This window comes from Lucilia cuprina, chromosome 5 (assembly GCF_022045245.1).
Source record: "Lucilia cuprina isolate Lc7/37 chromosome 5, ASM2204524v1, whole genome shotgun sequence".
NCBI classification, from domain to species: Eukaryota; Metazoa; Arthropoda; class Insecta; order Diptera; family Calliphoridae; genus Lucilia; species Lucilia cuprina.
In genome coordinates, this window is record NC_060953.1 from 13,978,349 (window position 1) to 13,998,938 (window position 20,590).

Below are 20,590 nucleotides of genomic sequence, written 5' to 3' on the forward strand. Positions count from 1 at the left end.
CTCAAATTTAATTTAATCAAATCAATGAGCACAGCAGGAGCTGTAAAATATTAAAATTCTTATAAGAATTAAGACTTCATTTCAAACTCAGGACATTTATAAAGTTCTCTCCTCAGGAAAATGATTAATAATGCCAACACTCATAACAGTAACAAAAACAACATTTATTTTCATTATTAACAAGTAAATTTTTATTTAAAAAATGTGTTTTTTTATACATTTTGCAGGTGAGACCGCTAGTACAGTATTTGGCATGGATATGACATGGTTCGTCATGATTGTGGTTAGTATCCTGCTGATATTAAGTGCGGCCATAGTGGGCATAACAATATGTGTGTGTCGGCGACAAGAAGAAACCAATAACCAACAAAATACGGCCATACAATGTAAGTAGGAGGAGGCAGAGGGAGGAGGTGGATTGTGAAATTAAAATAAATTTTAATTTTATATTATTATTTATTGTTTTAGTACATCACAATTTGGCCGAAACGAATGGCTCGTCGAAACATCTGCATTATACACATGGCGGTACGCTGACAAGAGAACATACACAATTACCGCCCACGTCGGGAAACTGGCATCACCCTGCGGGACCATACACCGGGTACCACCGCATGCAACACAATTACTTGAAGATGGCCACCAAAGTCCGTCCCATCTTGTGCTTGGCAAATTTCGTCAATTAGGTCAAGATCTAAATACAAATTCAGTCAATAATCTAGGATTATCACAAACCAATATCGCCGTCAATAATACGGCCGCCCAAAATGCAGCCAATGCTCAAAAGGATGAGTGGTTTGTTTGAGACAACTAGTCCAACTACGACAAGACCCGCGCTTATTGAACTGAATTTCAATTTAGATTTTTTATCTACACTTAAGACAAAAAGAAGAAAAATAAATTGACGAAAAAAACTTTTTGACAAAAAAAATTTTACAATTATTTTTGTTAAACAAAATTTGCACAGCATTAAATGAAGTGAGTTTGATTAATTATTGTTTGTAATTGGAAAACATCAATTAATTATATATATGTTTTTTATTAAATTTTTCATTGCAGGACTGTTAAATAACTTTTTAATAACAACAATTATTAAGTTTTTTGGTGGACATCACCCAGCAGGGTGTGTTAATAAGAGATTTAAAGTACCCAAATCTCTTAGGCTAAATATGAAAATGAAAATTACCAACAAAAACAAAAACATTATAAAATATAAATGAAACTAAAATTAAATTAAATTATTTTCTAATTAGAACAAGAAAAAAAACCAAAACAATTCATAATGTAAATAATTTATAAATATTTAATTGATTTAATTAATTTTTTTTATCAAAATTCTTATTCATTTTTCAATTAACATGAACATCTATTCCAACATTTCTAAAGGCTTGTTCTAGAAATTTGTTTAGTTCTAAAAAGAACAATATTTGCTAAAGATCTTGTTCTAAAGACAACATGTTTTTCTAAAGATCTTCCGTTATAAAAAGAGAGCACAACTTGTTTTTAAGAGAATAAATATGTTTATTATTTTAAAAAGAACAAGATTTTCTAAATAACAATCTTGTTCTTAATAGCGTAATTATTTTCTATATAGAATAGGATTTTCTCTTAGAACGTGGTTGCTATTAAAAGATCATGATTTTTCTAAAGAAATTTCTGATCACCAAATGATTTTTAAAGATTAAGACAACAAGATCGTTGTTCTGAAAAGAATGACCTTTTTCTATAAGAAACATGATTTCTCTTAAAACGATCTTGTTATAAATAGATTGAGATTTTAAAGAAAATAGATCTTGCTCTCTTTAGTTTCTAAAAAAGTAATGTTTTAAAGGGAACGAGATTTTCTATAGAAATATTTTGCGGTTCTTGCTCTAAAGAGTATGATACCGATGTAAAGAGCTTTCTTGCACTCCTTATTTCTTTGTTATTATTAAGAGAACAAAATTTCCTTAAACAATACGATCTTTCCTAAAAAGATATCTTGTTGCGAACAGAAAGATCTTTTCTAAAGAATAGATCTTATTATAAATAGAGCTCTTCATCCTAAAAAAAGATTCTAATCTAAAGAAAACAATAAGATTTCGGCAGAAAAATCTTTTTCTAACGAGAGTAAGATTATCTATGGTGGGATCAGGGTGTTTAAAAACAACTTACTCTCTAAAAAGCGACCTAAGAACGATCTTATTTCTATAGAACGATCATGTTCTAAATAGAACAAAAATTTATCGAATAAAGAATGATCTTGTTCACTTAAGTTTCTAAAAAAGAATTCATTCTAAAGAGTATTTGAGAAAGTACATGTTCTAAAGAGAACGAGATTTTCTTTAGAAATATCTTCACGGTTCTTGCTCTAAAGTTATTCTAGACCAAGATTCTAATATAAAGAGCACATGATTTGCTTAAGCAAGTAATGAGCTTGTTTGCACTCTGTACTGCAAGATGACAGCTAATTTTTCACTCTCTACCTATAACTGCTCTAAAGAATGATGTTGTTCTAAAGAGAAGAATTTCTCCTTAAGAATATCCTGTTCCAAAAATAACGATATTTTCTAAAAAAAAAATACATCTTGTTCTAAATAGAACACAACTTCCTAAAGAAGGATCTAAAGGATAATCTAATGTAAACAATAAGATTTCAGCAGAAAGATCTTGTTCTAACAAGAACAAGGGGAAGCTTACTCTCTGCAAAGCGATCTTTTTACAAAGTGTTAAGACTTTCTGTCAGGAAGCTTACTCTCTGCAAAGCGATCTTATTACAAAGTGTTAAGACTTTCTCTAGAACAATCTTATTTCTATAAAATGATCTTGTTCTAAATAGAATAAAGCTTTATAAAGTAAGATTCTGTTAGAGCATAAACATAAGTTCTGACAAAAAAAAGCTCTTGTTCTAAAGAAAGAAAGATCATGTTTTATAGAACGATCTTTTACTTAAATGTTCTCAGATTGTGAAAATGAACATTATTTTGTAAAGAAAGATCCTGTTCTAAAGAGAACAACAAGGTTTTCTACAGAAAAGTCTTTGTTCTAAAGAGAATTCGAGTTTTTATTTAAGATCTTTTTCTTAAGAAAACAAAACTCTCTAAACAGCGATCTTATTCCAAACGAGCAAGCCTTTTTAAAGAACAATCATATTATAAAAAGAATCTTTCTTTCTAAAGAGAAATGTTGTTTTTATAAGATCCTGTTCTTAAGAGAACAACCTGTTTTTCTACAAAAAAAATCTTGTTCTCATAAAAACAAAACTTTCTAAAGAGCGATCTTATTCAATAAGAGCAAGACTTTATAAAGATCGATCACATTATAAAAAGAATCATCCTTTCTAAAGAGAAACCTTGTTCTTAAGAGATCTTGTTCTAAAGAGAAAAATAAGTTTTTCTATAAAAAATATCTTGTTCTCAAGTAAAAACAAAACATTCTAAAGAGCGATCTTATTCCAAAAGAGCAAGACTTTCTAACGATCGATCATTTTATAAAAAGAATCATCCTTTTGTTGTTGTTGAAGATCTTGTTCTCAAGAAAATAGAACTCTCTAAAGAGCGATCTTATTCCCAAAGAGCAAAACTTTCTAAAGAACGATCATATTATTCCTTTCTAAAGAGAAATATTATTCTTAAGAGATCCTGTTCTAAATAGAACAATAAGTTTTTTTTACAAAAAGATCTTGTTCTCAAGAAAACAAATTTTTCTAAATAGAGATCTTATTACAAAAGAATCATAATTCCTAAAGAGAAATATTGTTCTTAAGAGATCCTGTCCTGTTAAGTGGTTTTCTACAAAAAGATCTTTTTTAGAAGAAAACAAAACTGTGTAAAGAGCGAGCAAGACTTTCTCAAGAGCGATCGTATAATAAAGAGAAATGTTTTTCTTAAGACAACAGCAACAAATTCTCAAGTAAATAATACTCTCCAAGTGCGATCTTGTTCGAAAAAGAACAGTTCGATCTTTTCTCAAGATCTTATTCAAAAGAGAAAAGTCTGGTGGTGAAGAGAACAATCTTTTTGAATGAAAGATTTTGTTCTAAAAAGAAATTAAAAGATCAAAAGAATGAACTTGTTGAACAAAAACAAGAACGATCCTCTGTTGAAGAACACATGGGTTTCTAAAAAAAAAGAGTTTTCTGAACGAAGATTATATTCAAGAGAATAGGTTTGTCTAAAAGAATAAAGAATTAAGATCTTGTAATAAATTCAATAAAACTCTCTTAGTGCGATCTTGTTTCAAAAAGGAATGATCTTTTTCTTGTTCTAAAGAATATAAAACTCACTAAATAATGATCTTTGTCTAAAGTTAAGATTAAGTTCTTAAGAGAACTAGATTTTCTTTGTGAAGATCTTCAGGCCTATTCTTAATAATAAATTCCCAGGAAGTTTGTTCCCTCTCCTATACATAAAGCATTCAAAAGGGAAAAAACTCCCGGGGAATAATTGTTTATAATTTGACAGCTTGTTTTAAAGAGAACTAGATCTTTTACAAAAGAGAAAAATGTGGTCGTGAAGAGAACAATATTTTTGATAGAAAGTTCTTGTTCGAAAAAGAAAGATCTTATATCAAAGTATAGAAGATTTTCAAAAGAGTGATCTTGTTGTAAGATAAACAAATTTATCTTAAGAGTGATCATGTTGAAGAGAACACATGATGTTGAAAAGAATGATCTTTTATAAAGAAATTTCTAAAAGAAGATTATTTTGATCATGTTGAAAAGAACACATGATCACATGATGTTGAAAAGAAGAATGATCTTTTATAAAGAGATTTCCGAAAGAAGATTAGGTTTGTCTAAAGAAGGATCGTATTTAAAAGAACAAGATCGATTAATTTTAAACATTTATCGCAAACATTTTGTGTTAATTAAGTATTTAGTTTATTTAGCTAAATTTCTCAACATAAAACTTATTATTTTAAAAATATAATTTTAATGAATAATTTAAATTTTAGTTTTTAATATTTAAACAAAAATTTTATTTTAATAGAAATGCATTTAAGAAAAATTAAGAAAAAAAAACTAAAGCTTAAAAACATTAATTGAAAAAAAAGAATTTTATTTGTAAAACCAACTCAGAACGAATATTGAATGAAAAACAAGAATAAAAATCTAAGTTCAAATATATTTTTAAGTTTCTGTAAAATAAAACAAAAAACAAACATTTATGAATTCCAAACAATAACAAATTCCAAAAACAAAATCAATAAAAAAAACAGTATTGAAGCTCAACTATTGAAAATAATTAAAAATAAAATAAAAACTAAATGTAAACCTTAAAAACTTCCATATTGAAAACTAAAATATTTAAAACAACAAACCAGAAAAATTAAAAAAAAAAGAATTTTAAACAACAAATAAACCTTCCTCCCCTCCAAAAGATAAATAAAAATAAAATACTATAAACAAAATTAATTAAACAAAAATTAAACTTTAACCATAAAATAAAAAAAAAATAATAATAATAATTCTTTTTTAACAATAACAAATTTATTTTTGGCCTGTAAACATTTAAAAAAAACAACAACAAACACTAAATAAACTCAATATTAATAAATTAACAATAATTAAAAAGTAAATATTTAAATAAAACCATAACTTAAATAAAAACTCCATAAAACTTATAGAATTTGTTTTTTAAATAAACAATTATTCAAAATTAACTCTAAAACAGTTTTTTTTTTTTCTTTTATAAGAGTTTAGTAAAGAAATTAAACAAAATTTAAGAAAAAATTTTTCCAACAACATATATTATTAAAATAAAATACCAAAATATTAAATAAAAACAAGGGATGTAAATACTGGACAATATAAAAAAAAATAATTTTGAAAATCATCAAAAACAAAATCGCTTAAAAGAAGCTAAATCAATAACAAAAAACATTAAGCAATGCATTTAACATCTGGCATTAGATAAATTTTCAATTTTCAAAAAAAAATCCAATTCAGCTACATTTCATTTTTTTTTTTTTTACATTTCAATATCATTTAGGTTTCTTATAAAAATTTTTAATATTCAAGAAGTTATTTCGTGACGTTTTGCTGCAGTTACTTTTCTCAGTGTTTAATTGAAGATGGCCATACTACTATATATACAATTAAATTGAGTTGCCAGATTTAAAAATTTAAATAAACAGCTCAAACTCTCTCTTTATTAATTTTGTATTCAAAACTTTTAAAAATTTTCAAAGATTTTATTTTCAGTCGTAATTCATGTCTGAGTTGGGAAACAACTCTCGCGCCATCGCGATTATTTCTTAAACGCGTTCAGGCTTGTGTTTGTTGCCTGGCTTTCGACAGTTTCGCTCGTACTGGTGTAGTGTATTACTTCATATAACTGTTCAAAGTTATATGTTGTCTACATTAACCTCGTGCTTTCGTATCAGCTCATGTGAGGTTATGTTTTATTGGTGAAGAACTCGAATATATACTGGTGGAGGCATTTAAAACTCTGGAACTTTTTTCTGGTGAAGACCATTAATACTTTTGATGAAATCAAGTCCGGATGCTCCAACTTCCTATATGAAGCTATAGGTCGGTTGGTGGGGTTTTCTCTGGACAAACGTGTGATAACCTGGCAATATGAGTGCTTAATGCTCCGTCATCCTAATTAAAACCCAACAAAAAAAAAAAGAGATTTTATTTGATGTTTGAAAAAAGTGTCTACTGAATAATACATAATTTGCTCCATGTCTCTAGATTAGTCAAAAGACAATGCTATCGAATAGACTATAGAATAGACAAGAGTGAATACTACAGACTATATTATAGACTATACTGTTGACTAGGCTACAGACTATGGACTATACTATAGACAAGACTATAGATTAGTCAAGACTATGGATTATTCCATAGGCTAAATTATAGACTAGATTAGAATATAGACTAGACAACAGACTGCACTATAGACTAGATTATAGATTAAACTGTAGACTAAATTATATACTACTTTATATACTAGACTACACTACAGGCTAGACTATAGAGTACAATACACTAGATTACAGACTATATTATAGACTAGATTATAGACTAGACTATAGACTAGACTATAGACTAAACTATAAGCTATGAACTATACTATAAATAAGCCAAGACTTTAGATTAGCCAAGACTATAAACTATACTATAGACTAAACGATAGACTATATACTTGACTCTAGACTGAAATACAGGCTAGACTATAGTCTAGACTATAAACTAGACTAAGCTATAGGCTAGAGCACAGACTGGACTGTAGACTAGAATATAGATGAGACTAAAGACTGAACTATAAACTAGACTATAGACTGAACTATGTTCTACAATCTAGTGTAGTCTGTAGACTAGACTGTAAATTAGACTATAGACTAGATTGTAGGCTGGACTATAGGCTTGATTATAGACTAGGCTACAGACTAAACTATAGAGTAGACAATAGACTTGAATACAGACTAGATTAGACTAGACTATATGTAGATTAGAATTAAGTGTTGAATATAGACTGTCCTAAAGACTAGAATATAAGCAAGACTGTAGACAAGACTTTGAAATAAACAATAGACCAGACTAAAGATTGGTCTATAGACCATACTGTAGACTAGACTACAGTCTCGAGACTATAAACTACACTACGCAGTATACTACAGACTATGGACTAGACTATAGGTTAGACTTTAGACCAGATTTTAGACTATAATATAGACTGGACCATAGACTACACTATAGACTAGGCTGTAGACTATTCTATAGACTAGACTATAGACTATACTATAGTCTAGACTATAAACTAGCCTTTAGACTAGTCCATAGATTAGACAATATGCCACACTAATAATTTATCCTTTGATGTTCTGAAACTTAATTTTCTGGACATAATTCTTTGGAAAAACATCGCTACCAACAAATTTTAGCAAATACGGGCCTCGCATTACACTGTCTTCTTTGCATGCTATACATTTATCTATATGCGTTTGCACAATTCTGTATTCCTGTTTTAGAGTAGTCAGATATTTCAGTTATTTCTGACCGTCAGGTATATGTTTAATCACTTGCTTACATATCGAATACAATACATTTTACATATTCTGTGATAGCACGGATTTTCGCACGAAGCCATACTACCGGCTTGATTTCCGAGTTGTCATTGTAGAAACCCCAGCAAACACAACAAGTCTATATAGTTGAAGATATGGAGTCAACTACTTATAGTTGAGATTATGGATTGATTGTATGAACTAGTCCAGAACACCATCCTTATGAAGCGTAGGTTTAAAATTGTTACCCTAACTCAGTCGGAAGGCAGTTAGACAGCAGGTATAGATGGTAGCCCTGTCAAAATTTATAAATGCAACGGCCTTTTCTTATCATAAGAAAAATAAGTATATCTGAAGAATTGTACAAATTATAGAGGTATACTACCAACTATTGCAAAACTAAGGGAGCTACATGACATATTAACACACTACTTATGGTCATTGAGCTGTCACCTCTATATGGAATCTGTTATATATAGATTTCGGGTAGGCATTTCGATGTGTTAATAGTGACTATATGGGGCCGGCATAGAAATTTATTACTTTGATAAAAGGAATGTTATGTCCATGCTCTGCACAAAGGTAAACATTGTAAACATTTTATAGTCATAAGTAGAGTACGGCAAGGATGTATACTATCACCTCTTTTATTAATAAAGGTAATCATTTACGCTGCATAGAGAACAAAAGACAGGAAATCTGGTAGAAAAATTAACTGGTGATATTTGTTTGCTCTCGCACAGACCCCGCGATCTAAAACGAACTACATGGGATGAACTATAGACATTCTAGATTTTTTAGTTCAGAAAACAATTAGAAGTACTAAAAAGTAATAAAAGTAAAGCCAGCAAAAGGAAAATCCTGAACATAGATGTTAGTTAAACCGAAGAGTAAACAGCACGAGAAAATTTTTTTAAAACTGTCTCCAATTTTTTTACCTTGGTCGCGAAGTAAATGCTATACAATGCTAATATAAATAAGGCATCCTTTGATATATTGGTATCAATATGGAAAATAACAAGATCAGCCTTCGCACTAAATTCGTAATCATAGATTAATATATAGTTAAGACTGTGTACTTGAGACCAAAGTGAAATCTAAAGATCAGATAACATAAAGATCAGTCTATAGTTGAGACTATGAACTAGTCTTTCAAGTCATTCTTATAATTTCGTAATATAACTATTGTTCTAGAGTTGTGTAACCTATTTTTTGCGATTTTCTAAAGGGGAACTATTATCCCCATATTTACATTTTGTATGAAAAGTGTTCGTAATAAACCTTAAATAAGCAATTAATCACCCTCGTCGCCAATAGAAGTGAAAAATTTGTTCCCTTGAAATTTTCATTTCCCTCAAAGGCAAAAATGCTATCGTGAACTTGTTGTGAACAATTCATTCACAATAGTTGATTCTGTAAGAAACAGCTGTTTAATATTTACAAAAATTTCCACCAACAAATTCCTCTTTTAGAGGAATTTTTTCACGACAAAAAAGTTAGTGAAGGAAAATAGTGAAAAGGGAACATATTTCAGATTGGCGATAGAGGTGAATATCTTAATGAATACGGGGGTAACATTATAATAACGGATTGAACTTCTTGAATACAAAAACCTGAGCAAATTTCTTTCGAGTTTTTTTCACAATTCTATTAATTTTCACTAGAATTTTCACAGTAAAATGAGAGAAAAAAGTGTTCACTTCATAAAACTCAATCTAAAAAACATTACATACATCATACTTAATACATACAAACATGCATTCAAACACATTTACATAAATAAATCATATAGTATCATTTTGAAAAAATTTATACACCGAAAGAAATTTAAAGGAAATGAATGAATGAAGACATATTTTGTCAATTGAACGGTATGTATTACAATCTTGACATTTACATTAGACAAAAACCAACAAACAACTACATTTTATATAAGGGATAAAATTTAAAAAAAAATATTTATAAACAAACAAACAAAACCAACAACAACAACAATTATTAAGAAAAACATAATGACAATACAGAAATACAATTTATAAATCCAAAAAAAAAAACGAAAAAACTTCAAACAATTTTTTTCTCTCGAAAAATTTTTTTCTACTTTATAAAAATCTACGAGTAGTCAATGAAAATTATTAAAAAAAAACAATATAAAATTTTTATAAAAAATAACAACAACAACTAAAAAAATGTTTACTAATTGCTTATACTTTTTATATGAAAAAATTAACATAAAAATAATGGATAAAAAAAAAACTTATTAAAAAAAAACATAAACAGGTAAAAAATTTTATAGAACTTAAAGAAACAAAAAAAACAAAATATAATAAAATTTAAAAGTAAAGCTAAAATAAAAATAAAATTAACAAAATTAGTTTTCTTTTTCTCTGTCTCTCTCTTTCGATACTTTTTTTTTATATATAATTATAAATTAAACAGTGAAAAAATTAGTACTACCCGCCGTTTATAAATAATATATTAAAAAAAAAATAAATTAAATAAATAATAATTTTGAAACTGGAAGTAAAAAGCAATTATAGTAAAAAAAACCAACAGCAACAAACTAAATAAAATAATGTGATGTTTACACAGCAAGAAAATATTATGATTAAAATCCTAGAAAAAAATTTGATTCCCTTTAAAACAAAAGTTTTTTTTTTTTTTTTCATTAAATTCTAACAAATTTTATAAGACTTTTTAGATAAAGTTTAAGGGTCTTATGCAAAAACGTTTATTAAAGTTAACAATGGTTAACTAAACAGTTTTTCCTATAAAAACAGTTTTTTTTAAACCATTGTTAATTTAATAATCGTTTTTGCATAAGGCGGTAAATATTTTAAAAGATAATTTAACAATTTTTTTTTTTTGTTTTTAACACAAAACTGCCCAACACTGTTTTATTACAAACTTTACAACACAGATCAGTTTACACTGTACACAATAGATCAATCGATAGTTCAAACAACAAGGGCGTGTTTCTACTCAGTTAAACTAGGCTTAACTTGCTGTTAAATTAAACTTATAACTTAGGTTTAATTGGCCAATTACAATATGTTAAACTAAGTTAAATAAGTAAATTTAATGATTTCTGAAAAACACAAAACATATATTAAACCTGGTTTAATCAAAGCAAGAAGCTTATCTTTATCAGTAAAACTCGCCCTAAATGATTAAATCAATAGTTTAGACTAATTGTCTATAGTTTAGATAATTAAATTTTATACTTAAAATCAGTCTGTAGTTGGGACTAGAATCAGTCTAGTTTAGTTAATTAAACACTCATTTTATATTATAGTATAAACTATTGATCAGTCTTTACTTTTAACCAATCTTCAGCTGAGACTAGTAATCTCTCTATAGTTTAAACCATAGATCAGTATATAAATGAGACTATAGATTCGTCTATTAATAAGACTATAGATCAGTCTGTATTTGAGACTTTAGATCAGACTATATTTGAGACTATATATCATTCTATAGTTTAAACTACTAATCACTCTATACTTGGGACTATGGATCAGTTTATAGATAAACTATACCCCATTCTATATTTGAGACTGTAGATCAATCTATAGTTTAGGCTATAAATCAGTCTATAGTTTTGACTAAAGATCACTTCATAATTTAGACTAAGGATCAGTCTATATTTGAGACTTAAGATCATCCTATATCTTATACAAAAGACCTGTCCATAGTTGGGAATATTGTTCAATCTAAAACTATACCCCAGTCTATATTTAAGACTGTAGATTAATCTATAGTTTAGGCTATAAATCTGTACATACACTACAGTTCAGTTCATAAATTTAGACTCAGAATCACTCTATATTTGAGACTAAAGATCATACTATATCTTAAACAATAGACCTGTCCATAGTTGGGAATATCGGCTATAGTCTATAGTTGAGACTAAAGATCAGTCTATAGTTGAGACTACAGATGAGTCTACATTTGAGACTTTAAATCAGTCTATGTTTGTGTTTATTGATCGGTCTATAATTAAGACTATAGATCAGTCTATAGCTTTAACTATACATCAGTCTATATTTGAAACCATGAATCAGTCTATTGATTAGCCTATATTTAAGATTATAGATCAATCTATACTTTAAACTATAAATTATTTTATTGTTTAGACTATAGTTAAATCTATAATTGAGATTGTATATTAGTTTACAGTTTCACTTAAGATCGGTGTATATTTTAGACTTTTGATAAATTGTATGTCAGTCTATATACCAGTCTCTAGTTAAGTCAAAATATCAGTCTACAGTCTGTAGTTTAGACTATTTCAAAAAATGAAGAGACCCATACAACTGTCAAATCCGTATTCTCTCTCAATGTGTGATGATTTCATTATATATTGCGTTTTGAGTCTAAACTTTAGACGATCACATCCGGACTCTTTTACACAAAATTTTGACAGATCATATTACTTGTGTGATCGTGTAAAGGCATATAAACAAAATTTAACAATCGAGCGGTTGCCGTCAAGTGCTGGTACCTTCTTAGTACGGTTCTATAGTTGAAACGAAAAGTCGACTTTTCGACTTTTTGCATTTTATGAAAAGTTGACTTTTCGACTTTTTGCATTTTATGAAAAGTCGACTTTCGACTTTTCGCATTTAGTTAAAAGACAATTTTACGATTTTTCGACTTTTTTCATTTAATTAAAAGTAGATTTTTCGACTTTTTCCGACTTTTTGACTATTTTAGACTTTTCTTATTATTATTATTATTATTTATTATTAACATAAAATTTTATTTATATTTTTTTCTATTTGTTGCAATTTTTGAGTTTTTTTCGACTTCTTTCTATTTTCGACTTTTTTCGACTATTTTCGACTTTTTCCGACTTTTTCCGACTTTTTCCGACTTCTTTCGACTTTTTTCGACTTTTTTCGACTTTTTTCGACAAAAAGTCGATTGTTCGATTATTCGAAGTCGATTCATAGCCAATAATATTAACTTCCCTAATTTTGGTTAAAAGTCATCTGGTTACTTAGAAATTCGTTCTTTTCATTCTTCTGGCAACACTACATTTTCAACAGCTGCATTTTTGACATTTCTCTCTCACAGCTGTTAGAACAATACATTCAGAGGAGAAGAAAAAACATTTGCAAAAAAAAAAAAAACGATAATCTAACCTCGCGTAATAGAATTTAAAGTGATTTTTATTTTGCTGGTACAATTTATAAAAGAAAATTTATAAAAAATATTAAATAAATATACAAAAAATAAAAAACGACTAACGAAGTTTTTAGAATATAACAAACGAAATGAAACAAAATTTGGATAAACGTGATATACGACCATTCATTTATGGTGGTTTAGCATCAATAACAGCGGAATTTGGTAAATTTTAGAAAAAAAAATTCCATCTCAAAGAAAACAAACATGTTTGTGCATATAAAAGAAAAAATGAATTGAAAAACACATGACGCAATAACAATTGCAATTATTGTAATTAAATATAAATAAACAACAAAAATTATTATCATCTTATAGACAGCTTTTCTGAACTCATCGTTGACTACGTTGGGGGGCTGTGACTTTAAAAGAAATTGTGTATAACGGTCTGGCGAGGAGGTTTATTTTGTTCTACTGCCCATGTGTAGTATGTATAGAACAAAATAAATACATGTTGTTTGTAACAGAGTGTGTGCAAATTTATATTTTCCTCTGATGCGATTCTATCAAGTATCTCGCGTGTGCAATAGTGGGGTCCGTCTTATCTTTCATGCTTTTTTTTGTTTGTTTTATTTATTTACACCAGAGTCATGTTATTTTCTATATAAATTTGTTTCTTTATTGTTTTTTATTAAAAACTATTTGTTTACATGCTTGTGTTTCTGACGAAGATTCTGTAGTTGTTATTTTAATAATCTTTGTGTTTTGTTGTTGTTTTCTAATTTCATTTTATTAGGCACATTTCCAATTGATACTACAAAAACCCGCCTCCAGATTCAAGGTCAAAAAATCGATCAAGCATTTGCACAACTGCGATATCGTGGCATGACGGATGCATTTATAAAAATTACCAAAGAAGAGGGTCTGAAAGCATTATATTCGGGGTAAGTGAAAGATTTTTTTTATTTTATGTACCTATCATCATAGTTTTAATGATTGACAGTGATTCTCAACAGGTGGTTTTTGTTTGATATAGAGTTAAGACAATTTTCTACTTTACTTCTATGTAGTTTAGTTTAATTAAATTTCAGATGTTTTTTAGGTCCAGTTTAGTTCTAGTTCAGTTCTAGTTCAGTTCTAGTTCAGTTCTAGTTCAGTTCTGTTTCAGTTCTGGTTCAGTTCTAATTCAGTTCTAATTCAGTTCTAATTCAGTTCTAGTTCAGATCTAGTTTAGTTCTAGTTCAGTTCTAGGTTAGTTCTAGTTCAGTTCTAGTTCAGTTGTAGTTCCGTTAACTTATAATTCAGTTCTAGTTTAGTTCTACTTCAGTTCTAGTTTAGTTCTATTTCAGTTCTAGCTCAGTTCTAGTTCTGTTCTAGTTCGGTTCTACTTCAAGTTCAGTTCTATTTCAGTTCTAGTTTAGTTGTAGTTCAGTTCTAGTTCAGTTCTATTTCAGTTCTAGTTCGGTTCTAGTTCAGTTCTAGTTCAGTTCTAGTTCAGTTTTAGTTCAGTTCTAGTTCAGTTCAATTCTAGTTCAGTTCTAGTTTAGTTCTAGTTCTAGTTCAGTTTTAGTTCAGTTCTAGTTCACTTCTAGTACAGTTTTAGTTCAGTTCTAGTTCAGTTCTAGTTCAGTTCTGGTTCAGTTTTAGTTCAGTTCTAGTTCAGTTCTAGTTCAGTTCTAGTTCAGGTCTAGTTCAGTTCTAGTTCAGTTCTAGTTCAGTTCTAGTTCAGTTCTAGTTCAGTTCTAGTTCTAGTTCTAGTTCTAGTTCAGTTCTAGTTCAGTTCTAGTTCAGTTCTAGTTCAATTCTAGTTCAGTTCTAGTTCAGTTCTGGTTCAGTTCTAGTTCAGTTCTAGTTCAGTTCTAGTTCAGTTCTGGTTCAGTTCTAGTTCAGTTCTAGTTCAGTTCTAGTTCAGTTCTAGTTCAGTTCTAGTTCAGTTCTAGTTCAGTTCTAGTTCAGTTCTAGTTCAGTTCTAGTTCAGTTCTAGTTCAGTTCTAGTTCAGTTCTAGTTCAGTTCTAGTTCAGTTCTAGTTCAGCTCTAGTTCAGTTCTAGGTTAGTTCTAGTTCAGTTCTAGTTCAGTTCTAGTTCAGTTCTAGTTCAGTTCTAGTTCAGTTCTAGTTCAGTTCTAGTTCAGTTCTAGTTCAGTTCTAGTTCAGTTCTAGTTTAGTTCTAGTTCAGTTCTAGTTCAGTTCTAGTTCAGTTCAAGTTCGGTTCTAGTTCAATTTTAGTTCAGTTCTAGTTCAGTTCTAGTTCAGTTCTAGCACAGTTCTAGTTTAGTTTTAGTTCACTTCTAGTTAAGTTCAGTTATAGTTCCAGTTCAGTTCAATTTCAGTTCTAGTTTAGTTCTGCTTAAGTTCTAGTTCTATAAAATAAATTTGCCAAAAAAGTTTGATTTGTAGTAGATCCCCTGTGTTAATTGTCAACAAAACTTGTGTGACAAACACTGACCATTATGTACTTCCCCTCAAAATTAAATGTTTTAGACTCACAGACACAAAAGACAATTACGAAATGACGCACATGATTTATTCAGTGCCCAGTGTTTATTCACGTTTTAGTTAAACAAAAAAATAATAATACTAATTTACAATGTAGACTATATTTCTAGGTACATAAATTGTTTATTGTTATAGATAGATAATAAATTTGATGGCTCTAAAAGATATTTAATCAAAGTAAATATTAATAGAAAAAAAAATATTATTAAATAAAGAACAGAACAAGTAAATACGAATAAACCCAGCTAATGTTTAAAGCACAAAAATTATCTGTTTGTTTGCTAATAGACTTTGGTATTTGTTCGAGAGATTATGGGCCCAATCTTGAATAAAATTTATATTAAAAATATTTTAAATGTGTCATACTTGGTAGTAAGAAAATAAAAATTTTACTTTTGTATTTTTCCTAAAATTTTTTTAGTCAAATTCATAAATCATCATCACTTTTAGTTGGGTGTAATTAATGTTCTTAATTAAGATAAGTTGTTGTTATTTTTCTTAATATAATTTTTATTGTCTTTGACTTAAATAATTCTAATCACCAGACATTTAATTAAAACTGCTTTTTCTTTGGGAAAACTAGTAAAAACTAGTTGAATAATATTTGAAATAAATTAGTTTTATGTTGAAATAAATATTTTTTGTGCATAAAAACTTGATTCGAAGAAAGTTTTTAATTATTACTTTACTTCTGCAGAAATAGTATTCGAGACTTCTAACTTTTGTTATCATCATTTTATAAGTTCATAGTTGCCTTTTGTTAATTGTACTTCAATCACATGTTTAATTACGGCGCTTGCTGTGATTTAATAATTCCTATTACATTCTATTTATCTTAGCAATTTAAAGATTATTTACAATTTTTATTCACAAATTGATAAATAACAATTATCATTACAATTATACATGATAATTAGTTTAGTTAATTAATATTTAATCATTATTTATTAATGTGAATGACTGTTACAATTTTGTTTAATAAATAATGTTGAAATATCTACTTTAATGTTTATAATTAATTTTGTTGTTTATAATACGAGGGAGATTATTTTTAGAACAACAAATATGCTAGACATTTTTTTGTATACAATTCAAATAAATATATTTGTTTTGATAAAGTAAATCATTAACAGAAATGGAGAAAATTGGGCACGAAAAACATTTAAAACAAATAGATTTTTTATAGAAATTTTAGGAATATTTAAAAAAAAAACCTAGTGCGTTATCACACTAGAGTTCTAGGTCAGTTCTAATTCTCTTAAACATTTCTTCAAGTTTACTTGTAATTAAGTTCTTGTTCATTTTTATTTCAGTTCTAGTACAATTCTAATTAAATTCTAGTTCAGATCTCGTTCAGTTCTAGTTTAGTTCTAGTTCAGTTCTAGTTCAGTTCTAGTTCAGTTCTAGTTCAGTTCTAGTTCAGTTCTAGTTCAGTTCTAGTTCAGTTCTAGTTCAGTTCTAGTTCAGTTCTAGTTCAGTTCTAGTTTAGTTCTAGTTCAGTTCTAGTTCAGTTCTAGTTCAATTCTAGTTCAGTTCTAGTTCAGTTCTAGTTCAGTTCTAGTTCAGTTCTAGTTCAGTTCTAGTTCAGTTCTAGTTCAGTTCTAGTTTAGTTCTAGTTCAGTTCTAGTTCAGTTCTAGTTCAGTTCTAGTTCAGTTCTAGTTCAGTTCTAGTTCAGTTCTAGTTCAGTTCTAGTTCAGTTCTAGTTCAGTTCTAGTTCAGTTCTAGTTCAGTTCTAGTTCAGTTCTAGTTCAGTTCTAGTACAATTCTAATTAAATTCTAGTTCAGATCTCGTTCAGTTCTAGTTTAGTTCTAGTTCAGTTCTAGTTTAGTTCTAGTTCAGTTCTAGTTCAGTTCTAGTTCAGTTCTAGTTCAGTTCTAGTTCAGTTCTAGTTCAGTTCTAGTTCAGTTCTAGTTCAGTTCTAGTTCAGTTCTAGTTTAGTTCTAGTTCAGTTCTAGTTTAGTTCTAGTTCAGGTCTAGTTCAGTTCTAGTTCTAGTTCAGTTCTAGTTCAGTTCTAGTTCAGTTCTAGTTCAGTTCTAGTTCAGGTCTAGTTCAGTTCTAGTTCAGTTCTTGTTCAGTTCTAGTTCAGTTCTAGTTCAGTTCTAGTTCAGTTCTAGTTCAGTTCTAGTTCAGTTCTAGTTCAGTTCTAATTCAGTTCTAATTCAGTTATAGTTCAGTTCTAGTTCAGTCGAAAAGTCGACTTTGTTAATAAAAGTCGGAAAAAGTCGAAAAGTGGAAAAGTCTGAAAGTCGTAAAAAGTCGAAAAAAGTCAAAGTCGACTATTTTGTTCCAAAAAAAGTCGATAACTCGACTATCGTCTGTGAAAAACGTCGAAAAGTCAACTTTGTTAATAAAAGTCTAAAAATCGTAAAAAGTCGAAAAGTCAAAAAAAAATTGGAAAAAGTCGAAAAGTCGGAAAAAGTCGAAAACTCGAAAATTGTAGAAACAAGTCAAAAATAGTCGAAAATTTTAAAAAAGTGGAAAAAAGTCAATAAACTCTAAAATAGTCGGAAAAACTCGAAAAAAAGTCAAAAAATAGTCGAAAATAGTCAAAAAGTCGAAAAAAGACGGAAAAAGTAAAAAAAAAATCGAAAAGTCGAAAAGTCAACTATTTATAAATACTTATAGTCGAAAAGTCGACTTTTCGTTTCAATTATAGAACCCTGAATTCTAGTTCAGTTGTAGTTAAATTCTAGTTCAGTTCTAGGTCTGTTCTAGTTCTTTTTTGTACATATATACATTTCTGTTTAAATTCTGTTCTAGTTCTGTTTAAGTTCTGTTTTAGTTAAGTTCTATTTCAGTTCTAGTTTAGTTCTATATATATAACATTAGATAAAAAACCACACAAATTTATACAACAAAAACTTTAAACCTTATGACTCGTTAATTATGTGAAAATCTAAAAAAGCTGTCACTTGTTCATTAGTGTTTGACAGCCCTTCCTTAGATAAGGTACTATTGCTCCATGCATGCTTATATATCACCCCACAAAAACGTGACCAATTGCACAGTCATAGTTATTGCCACTTATATATCGCCCTCCTCAAAAATGTCAATAAGATTTGTTGGGTTATTTTTTAATTTCTTTGTTGTCTTGTTTCTATTTTGGTTAATCTAAATTCGTTTAGAATTTGGCCGGCAGTATTAAGACAAGCCACTTATGGCACTATCAAATTTGGTACCTACTACACACTTAAAAGTATTGTAAGTGAACATGGTCTACTTATCGATCCCGATACGGGGACAGAAAGAGTATGGGGTAATGTATTGTGTGCAGCGGCAGCAGGAGCGATATCATCGGCCATAGCAAATCCCACCGATGTTTTAAAGGTACGCATGCAAGTGCATGGGAAGGGTACAATGCAGAAAAGTGTTTGGTCTTGCTTTCATGATATATATAAATTAGAAGGTGTTAAGGGTCTGTGGCGGGGTGTTGGACCTACTGCCCAGAGAGCAGTAGTTATTGCATCGGTGGAATTGCCAGTTTATGATTTTTGTAAACTACAGTTAATGGAATATTTTGGTGATCATATGACCAATCATTTTATGTAAGTTTTAAAGAAAATCTTTTATGTTTTCATATGAGGTATACTGGTGGGATTCTTCCCTTTTGTAGTTCTAGTTTTATAGCCAGTTTAGGCAGTGCTATTGCCTCTACGCCTATTGATGTGATACGTACCCGCCTTATGAATCAACGACATGTTACGGTAGTTAATGGCATGGCTACCGCAGCAACATCTACGAAAATCTATACGGGTAGTTTAGATTGTGCCATTCAGGTAAACATAAAGCATAATCTTATCGTGTTTTCATTTAAACTAAACAATTTGTTTTTCTTTTTTTACAGACTGTACGAAATGAGGGTTTATTGGCTTTATACAAAGGTTTCATACCCACTTGGGTGCGTATGGGACCCTGGAATGTTATATTCTTTATGACATATGAGCAACTTAAAAAATATTAACAATAACATTAATTTGGCTCGGTTTTACGTTGTCTCTCATGGCTGTTAGTTTTAACAAAGAACAAACTATATACATTTAGTACAAGCTAAAACAAAAACACCTCATTAGTAAAATCAAAGTTATTTTTTTATCATTTAAGACCTTTACTATATTCAACATTAACATCATCTCTTTATCACTCTCCTCCTCCTCCTCCTATTGCTCATCCTTGTTTTAATTTTAATTGAAATGAAAAAGTATATCGTTAGTTTTTAAGTAAATTGTTAAGAAGTTCTTTATGCAAGCATCCCCCTTTTAAAAATACTTAAATTTATAATTATATGTTAATTCATATAAAATTGTTGTATATTTTTCTTTAGCTTTAAAAAAGAAAACGTATTAATTTAGTTTGTTTTTAAGTTTAGTGAAATCTTCTTCTTAGAGTTTTTTTTGTTTTTCTTTCAATCTAAAATTTCTTTTCCTTTTGAAGTATTTTTATGGTTGTATTGTATAATTTGAAGAAAATTGCATTTTCTTAATGTAATACTGTCGTACCAAATAAAAAATAAAGCTGGTATTTAAAATAATTACAAAAATTCGTTGTTTTTTTGTTGAACATAAATTACAATTAAAAATAAACTATATGAAATAATCTAGTTTTAGTATAGTTCTATTTGGTTTCTAGTTCAGTTTTGATTTAGTTCAACTCTAGTTCAAGTTTTAGCTCAGTTTTGGTTCTAGTTTAGTTCTTGTCTAATACAGTGAAAATTAAGCCCTAGTTCACTTTGAGTTCAGTTCTAAAACAGTGAAAGTTTAGTTTCAGTTTGAGTTTAGTTCTAGATAAGTTCTAATTCAGTTCTAGTTCAGATCTAGTTCAGATCTAGTTCTATTTAAACACAGTGAAAGTTCAGTTCTAATTAAGTTCTAGTTTAGTTCTAATTCAGCTCGAGTTTAATTCTAGATAAGTTCTAGTTCAGTTGTAGTTCAATTCTAGTTTAGTTCTAGTTCAGTAAAAGCTGATTTTG

At 28.8% G+C, this 20,590-nt stretch overlaps 2 protein-coding genes across 3 annotated transcripts in view; both read left to right on the top strand.

The window, feature by feature from the left end:
• Window positions 1-4,034, top strand: part of LOC111684657 — a 77,765-nt gene extending 73,731 nt beyond the window's left edge. The window contains exons 4-6 of the mRNA XM_046951540.1: window positions 228-386; window positions 469-978; window positions 1,060-4,034. Of these exons, the coding sequence (XP_046807496.1) occupies window positions 228-386; window positions 469-686 (377 nt within the window). The 3' untranslated portion in view covers window positions 687-978; window positions 1,060-4,034. The remainder of the gene's footprint in view (window positions 1-227; window positions 387-468; window positions 979-1,059) is intronic.
• A 9,063-nt stretch (window positions 4,035-13,097) lies between these two features.
• LOC111688710 (mitochondrial uncoupling protein Bmcp) lies at window positions 13,098-20,152 on the top strand. Of its 2 annotated transcripts, none has more exons than XM_023451212.2 (5): window positions 13,098-13,350; window positions 13,922-14,069; window positions 18,750-19,169; window positions 19,238-19,400; window positions 19,469-20,152. In XM_023451212.2, the coding sequence occupies exons 1-5, from the start codon at window positions 13,275-13,277 to the stop codon at window positions 19,583-19,585; spliced, it is 924 nt and encodes a 307-aa protein (XP_023306980.2). In that variant the 5' UTR covers window positions 13,098-13,274; the 3' UTR covers window positions 19,586-20,152. The 2 variants fall into 2 exon arrangements, with proteins under 2 accessions (XP_023306980.2, XP_046808958.1); XM_046953002.1 differs by lacking the exon at window positions 13,098-13,350 and adding an exon at window positions 13,530-13,719.
• The last annotated feature ends 438 nt before the right edge of the window (window positions 20,153-20,590 follow it).